The sequence below is a fragment of the Erythranthe guttata genome, chromosome 1 (assembly GCF_056151865.1).
Source record: "Erythranthe guttata isolate IM_541 chromosome 1, IM_541, whole genome shotgun sequence".
NCBI lineage: Eukaryota > Viridiplantae > Streptophyta > Magnoliopsida > Lamiales > Phrymaceae > Erythranthe > Erythranthe guttata.
Genome location: NC_142533.1, coordinates 4,142,395 through 4,148,773, shown reverse-complemented (window position 1 = coordinate 4,148,773; position 6,379 = coordinate 4,142,395). Strand labels below are relative to the sequence as shown.

General features: G+C 35.3%; 2 protein-coding genes across 2 annotated transcripts; one reads left to right on the top strand and one right to left on the bottom strand.

The window, feature by feature from the left end:
* Positions 1–539: 539 nt before the first annotated feature.
* On the top strand, positions 540–2,939 carry LOC105973730 (mitogen-activated protein kinase 4). The gene is made up of 6 exons (XM_012998769.2): positions 540–1,001; positions 1,211–1,340; positions 1,452–1,589; positions 1,933–2,265; positions 2,363–2,546; positions 2,634–2,939. The coding sequence occupies exons 1-6, from the start codon at positions 829–831 to the stop codon at positions 2,804–2,806; spliced, it is 1,131 nt and encodes a 376-aa protein (XP_012854223.1). The 5' UTR covers positions 540–828; the 3' UTR covers positions 2,807–2,939.
* On the bottom strand, positions 2,909–6,379 carry LOC105973729 (putative polygalacturonase). Its single transcript, XM_012998767.2, has 5 exons — positions 5,425–6,379; positions 4,360–4,480; positions 4,099–4,273; positions 3,919–3,989; positions 2,909–3,705 (listed from the first exon to the last, which is right to left on the bottom strand). The coding sequence occupies exons 1-5, from the start codon at positions 5,779–5,781 to the stop codon at positions 2,972–2,974; spliced, it is 1,458 nt and encodes a 485-aa protein (XP_012854221.1). The 5' UTR covers positions 5,782–6,379; the 3' UTR covers positions 2,909–2,971.

Sequence of the window (6,379 nt, the reverse complement as noted above, 5' to 3'; positions counted from 1 at the left end):
AAAGTAGAATGAATCAAATGTGTTGGATCAACTTATTGTCAAAATGCTAAGTAACCATCTAAATAATTGATTGAACTATTAATTGAACTTATCACCTAATTACTTACTAATTTGTGTCTATCACAAGAAAATGTGATGAAATAAAAAAAGGTTAAATAACACTTAAGGCCCACTGGTTTGAACTTTGTGCAAATAAACCTCTGTATTTTCAATATAAACACATAACCCTCCTATGAATTTTGTGCATGACCCCCTCTATTTTTTTATTTTGTGAGATACCTATATATTAATATCTTGTTGAGATTGTTTATATGGTTGATGTGATATAATACGACCCGGGTGAAAATTGGAACAAATCGCCGATTTTGATTCGAAATTTCCCGACGTCACGTTCTGTATTTTTTATTCCGATTTTATATTTTCTTCCAAACGGAATTATAATACATATTAGATTCGATCTCTGGTCTGAACTTATCAGAAATAATTTATTTGTTTCCAAATAATAATAATAATATCAATTACCAAAATATTAATTTACTATCCCCACTTGAATTGTTCATTTATAAGTTATAACAAATCATTTTTTTTATTGCATCAAATGAATAAATTAATTATTTTTCAAACCCCAATTTGTACCCACAAGAATTCAACTTCAAACCGCGTCTGCATTTCTGTTCAAACTTCCGATTTCCAAGAAAATCTCGAACCCCAGTAAATCTCAGGCACCCCCTTTCTTTTCTTCCGTCAAACCCACCAGAATCTCCGCCGCCGCCGCCACCGCCGCCGTGAGCACGTCTCCAGAAAACCCATTTCTTACATACTCTCCTCATGGCGCCGGAAAACAGCTCCGGTTCAGGTTCAAGCAACCCTAGCATAACCGGAGTGCTGACTCACGGCGGTAAATACGCGCGGTACAATCTGTACGGTAACTTATTTGAGGTCTCCTCGAAATACGTCCCTCCTCTCCGACCACTCGGCCGTGGCGCCTATGGCCTTGTCTGGTTAGTACAACAAATCCCAGTCAAAATTATTAGGTTATTTTTTTTTTTTTTTTTTTCCCGATGTCTACTAAATTGTTCGTATTTAATCATCGTGGGTCAGAGATTTAGCGTCTGGATCTTGACTAATTTCTAAAAAAAAAAAATTGCAGAAAAATCACCCTAAAAATTCGATCTTTACTTACTGCTTGAAATTTTGTATGTATGTATAGTGCTGCTATCAATAAAGAGACTAATGAAGAAGTTGCAATCAAGAAAATCGGCAACGCATTCGATAACAGAATCGATGCCAAAAGGACTTTGAGGGAGATCAAGCTCTTACGCCACCTGGATCACGAAAATGTATGTCGAATTCGTACTCCGCTATTGTTTAAAATATTTTGTTTGTTTTGATTTTTTTTTTGAATTTTTATGCTCTCTGTTAATTGTTGTTCGGGATTAATTTTCACTCAGGTTATCGCTATAAAGGATATTATAAGGCCACCGAAAAGGGATGCATTTAACGACGTGTACATAGTCTATGAAGTGATGGACACTGATTTGCATCAGATTATCCGATCCGATCAAGAACTAACCGACGACCATTGTCAGGTTTGATAGCTCGTTTAGTTTCTTGAATTAACAAACTAATTTTGTTTGTATGCTGCAAAAATTTCGTTTCTCGAATATCGAGAATAAGTGAAAGTCAACTCCACGAAACACAACTTAAGTAGAATGTCTTATGTTTAAGCATTTCGGTTGAAAAAGCCCGAGTCTTGTAGCAATAACTGAACTGTCGTGAAGTAAGAATTACGTAAATAATCTATAAGTTTGCCGACTTTTGTTAGTGATAATAATTATCCACTATTGTTATTAACTTATTCGGAAAAAAGGAAAACGAAAAAAAAAAAAAGAATTGATCGGCTAATTAATAATATGATTCTACTATTTGCAGTATTTTCTGTATCAGCTGTTAAGAGGATTGAGATACGTGCACTCGGCAAATGTGTTGCACCGTGACCTAAAACCGAGCAATTTATTTCTAAACGCAAATTGCGACCTTAAATTAGGAGATTTTGGATTGGCTAGGACAACCTCGGAAACAGATTTCATGACAGAATACGTTGTGACGCGTTGGTATAGAGCACCCGAATTGCTACTTAATTGCTCAGAATACACAGCTGCGATCGACGTATGGTCCGTCGGTTGCATTTTTGCCGAAATAATTACAAGAGAGCCCCTCTTCCCTGGTAAAGACTATGTTCATCAACTCAAGCTCATTACCGAGGTATTCTTTTTTGTCGTTTTTCCTAAAATCAATTTAAAACATTTGCATCTCCAAAAATTTATATTGTTTTTTTTTTTTAATTTATTATGATTAAAAGCTATTAGGAACTCCTGACGAAGGGAGCCTTAAATTTCTACGAAGCGAGAACGCGCGAAGATATGTGAAACAGCTTCCTTTGTATCCTAAACAAAATTTCGGGACAAGATTTCCTAGTATGACTCCATTAGCTTTGGATTTGCTCGGAAAAATGCTCGTGTTTGATCCTAACCAACGTATAACTGGTAATTACTGTCCTAATTCAACAACATTTTTTTTATATTGTTTTTAATTTTAAATGTCGATCTTAATTTTTGAATCGTACTATACAGTCGATGAAGCTATATGTCACCCATACTTGTCGTCTCTTCATGATATAAACGACGAGCCGATTTGCTCCACCCCTTTTAATTTCGATTTCGAGCAGCCAACGATAACCGAAGAAAATATCAAGGATCTCATTTGGAGGGAGTCTCTTGTATTTAATCCGGATCCACTTCATTAATCATATTTGTATTTGCACTCTTATATTTTCTGTATAAATAATAAATATGTATTATTTTTTTTTTTGAGACTATTGCATTTAGTACCCCTGTGTTATATTAAATTGCTAAAAAGACCCTCCATATTATTAATATTACCAAAGCCCCCCTTATAATGCCATTTCAAGTTACAAATGTTTCAGCACATGATCATTGTCTGAAGAAGAATACTTCCTTCTGTAATAAGAACATGTCTGAATTTCGACATTATCTATCGGCAAGCTCTCCGCCGGAAAATTGCACTCCGCAGAAACTTCCGGAAGCTGGCTGCACGGGAGAGGAACCACCCCACTCGAGACGCCTTCAACATCCGTACAATTCCAAATCACCTTCTTCGGTTTCTTCGCCAATTCAATCGTCACGTTCGATATACAAATCCCCGTGAAGGGATCCCCCGAGATTCCCTCCAATTTAGCCGCCATGGTCACATTCTCCGCCACCATGTCTCGATAATTGATGTTCGAGATTAAAGGGAGTGCGTTCGGGTCGTAGTTATTGTCCGGGTGGGACCCGTAATTACCCGTCATCCAGAAAGCCCACTTCATGGTCTTCATTGTCATGCCTCTGACGTAAATGTCTTTCACGTACCCGCCTCGCCCGACAGCTGTCTTGATCCTGATTCCGGATTCCGAATCGATGGCCAGGATTTCTTCGGCTCGAACGTCCTCGATTCCACCGGACATTTCGCTACCTAAGGCTATAACGGCGGAGAATGGAGAGATGCAGGTGAGGCGTCGGATGACTAGGCGCTTAGTTGGCATCGCGAACGAAATACCGTACTGGTCCCAACCGCTTTTCACGGCGATGCAGTCGTCGCCCGAGACTATGTAGCAGTCCTCGATTCTCGTGTTTGTACATGAATCTGCAAAATAAAAAATGAAGAAAAAAAAATCGAATCAAGCTTGATTATGTATATTTTTTCTATAAACTGAACAACATTATAAAAAAAAAAAAAAAAAAAAAATCAAGTTGTTCGAGTTTGGCTCCGCTGATAATCGAATTAAATTCAAACATAATTTTTAGAGAATGATAAAAAATAATGACTCGTTTCAAATTTTGATTTTATTCGACTGACCTGGATTGATACCGTCAGTGTTCGGAGATGTCACGGGAGCCAGAATCGTGAGGCCTTGCACGATCACATTACTGCGTTTCATAATTAAAAAAAAAATCGAATTTAATGCATTAATATAAAATAAAAATAAATATGTATATTTGAAGAATTGAAACAAATATTTGTTTGATGATTGATTACCTGCAATAGACAGGATGAACATTCCATGAAGGTGAGTTAACAAGTGTCAAATTTGATATTTGTACATTTTCAGAGTACATTATTTCAATTAAATAAGGTCTAGTGTAACTTAATTCTCCCTTGTGAAATTTGTTCCACCATGTTTCACCTTGCCCATCAATAGTGCCATTATCCCCTGAAATTTTCAAAATTAAAAAAAAAAAAATCAGGTAAAACCATAATTTATTTATTGATTTTTTTTTATATTTTTTATATTTTTACCTGTAATAATGACATCAGTGAGGTTGGTGCCGAAGATGAGACTAATGTATCGTCCACCTTCTGTATCCCTTCCTCGACCGTACGATGGCAGTGGTTCGATTACGGCCCATTCGTTTTCATCCTTTATCGTTAATTCGTAAGGCACAATATTAGTATTATTTTTTTTTTATTTAGGACAAGCATTATAATTGCACATGATTATTTAATCGAAGCTTCGTATGCGTAGTGTTTTCTTTAAGTTGCGTTTGGATGGGAAAAACATCGATCGAGAGACGAGTATTTTCGAGATAAGGATTTCAAACGACTTGGAATGAGAGGTAGTTCGAATAAATTCATTGTGAAATGTTTCATCCAAACAAAACTCAATTATTTTAAGGCACATGCCCATGTTTCAACTACAGTTAAATTTGTGCTTATAATTTTTTTTTAAATTAGAAATTAAAAAAATAATAAAAAAATACTACAGTTAAAATTTAAAATAGAAGCAGATGAAGAAAGGGACATATAACTAAAAAACAAAAATAGTTTATTGTATTTAGTACTCTGTTTTATATCGAATTTGCTAAAAAAAAACACAAGTGTCATAAATATTAACAAAAAAGACCCCTATGATGTATTTTTTGGCACACCACCCCCTAAATTGTGTGTTTTTAGGGGTAGTCTGCTAGAAACATGCGTAATAGGGGCGTTTTTGCTAATATTTATATCATGTTTAGTTTTTTCACAATTAAGGTAAATACAAGGGTGCTAAATGCAATAAACTCAAAACAAAAAGAGTAATAAAAAGAAATAGTTTATTGTATTTACTATTTAGTACTCTGTTTTATATCAAATTTGCTAAAAAAACACATTAGTGTTATAAATATTAGTAAGAACCCCTATGATGTATTTTTTGGCACAAAAACCCCATAAAATGTGTGTTTATAGGGGTGGTTTGCTATAAATATTTTAACATATTAGGGGAGTTTTTGCTAATATTTATATCATGGGTAGTTTTTTCACAATCAAAGTAAATACATGGGTGCTAAATACAATAAACCCAAAAAGAAAGGAAAGAAATGAAACCTGAGAAGCAAGAAGAACAGCATCTTGATGGAGAAAGAGAGTGAAATGGCTGGTGAGATTAAAGCTTCCAGTCAACCATTTCCCAGGAGGAACGAAGAGCATCGATCCACCGTCCGATTCGAACTGACTGAGATGATCGACGGCCGTCTGAAAAGCTCTAGTATTCGACGTTGTTCCATCTCCCACGCCGCCGAAATCCGCGAGCGACGCAGTGTGGGCCCTACAGCTTATCGCGCAGTACTCGAAGTAGTCCCATTCGCGGTGGGAATGCCGCCGGCCGTCGACTTTATCCGATCCCAGTAAAATCGTGGCGGCAAGGACGAAGATTACCTGAGAAAGAATTCTTGGCAACTCCATAGGAAAAAAATATAACTAGTGTGTGTGTGTGTGTGTTTTGTTTGCTTAGACATTTGTAAAGAGAATGCATACATATATATATATACACATATATAAAGTTTCAAGAAACGGTTACAGCACTTTCTTTATCTCCAACTTCCGTGACTGCAAGAATTTATTTTCCAATTTTTTTATTTGCAGCCAATGTTGTTTTTTAGTTACAAGTTATTCTCAAATAATTGACCTATTTTTAAAAGTAGTATAAAATTAGTTTTTAAAAGTTTGCATTTAAATTTTAATTCAAAGTAGTATTACTATATATTGGATACGTTTTGGGGAGTTATTGTCATTTTATTTTGGAAAAATATGTTTTGAGAGAATAATTGAGAAATGAAAGTAATGTTTATGTTTATAAGTTGAAATGAGGCAAAATACACTATAACGACGGTCAAATCATGTTTAAATGTGTTAGAAAAATGTATCGTAGAAGAAGAATTTTTGAAAAATAAAGTAATGTTTGTTTTTGTTTCAGTGAAGACAAATTTTACTGTAGCAGTTACTTTATATCTTAACAGAGAGATAAACAAGCTGTTTGTAGAATTCTTTTAAAAGCTTTAAC

Coding starts and splice junctions, on each gene's coding strand:
- LOC105973729 (XM_012998767.2), bottom strand. CDS start 5,781: ATGGAGTTGCCAAGAATTCTTTCTCAGGTAATCTTCGTCCTTGCCGCC. Junction 4,274..4,359: donor CACTGATGTCATTATTACAG/GTAAAAATATAA, acceptor TGAAAATTTCAG/GGGATAATGGCACTATTGAT. Junction 3,706..3,918: donor CACTGACGGTATCAATCCAG/GTCAGTCGAATA, acceptor TTTATTTTGCAG/ATTCATGTACAAACACGAGA.
- LOC105973730 (XM_012998769.2), top strand. CDS start 829: ATGGCGCCGGAAAACAGCTCCGGTTCAGGTTCAAGCAACCCTAGCATA. Junction 1,590..1,932: donor TAACCGACGACCATTGTCAG/GTTTGATAGCTC, acceptor TACTATTTGCAG/TATTTTCTGTATCAGCTGTT. Junction 2,266..2,362: donor AACTCAAGCTCATTACCGAG/GTATTCTTTTTT, acceptor TATGATTAAAAG/CTATTAGGAACTCCTGACGA.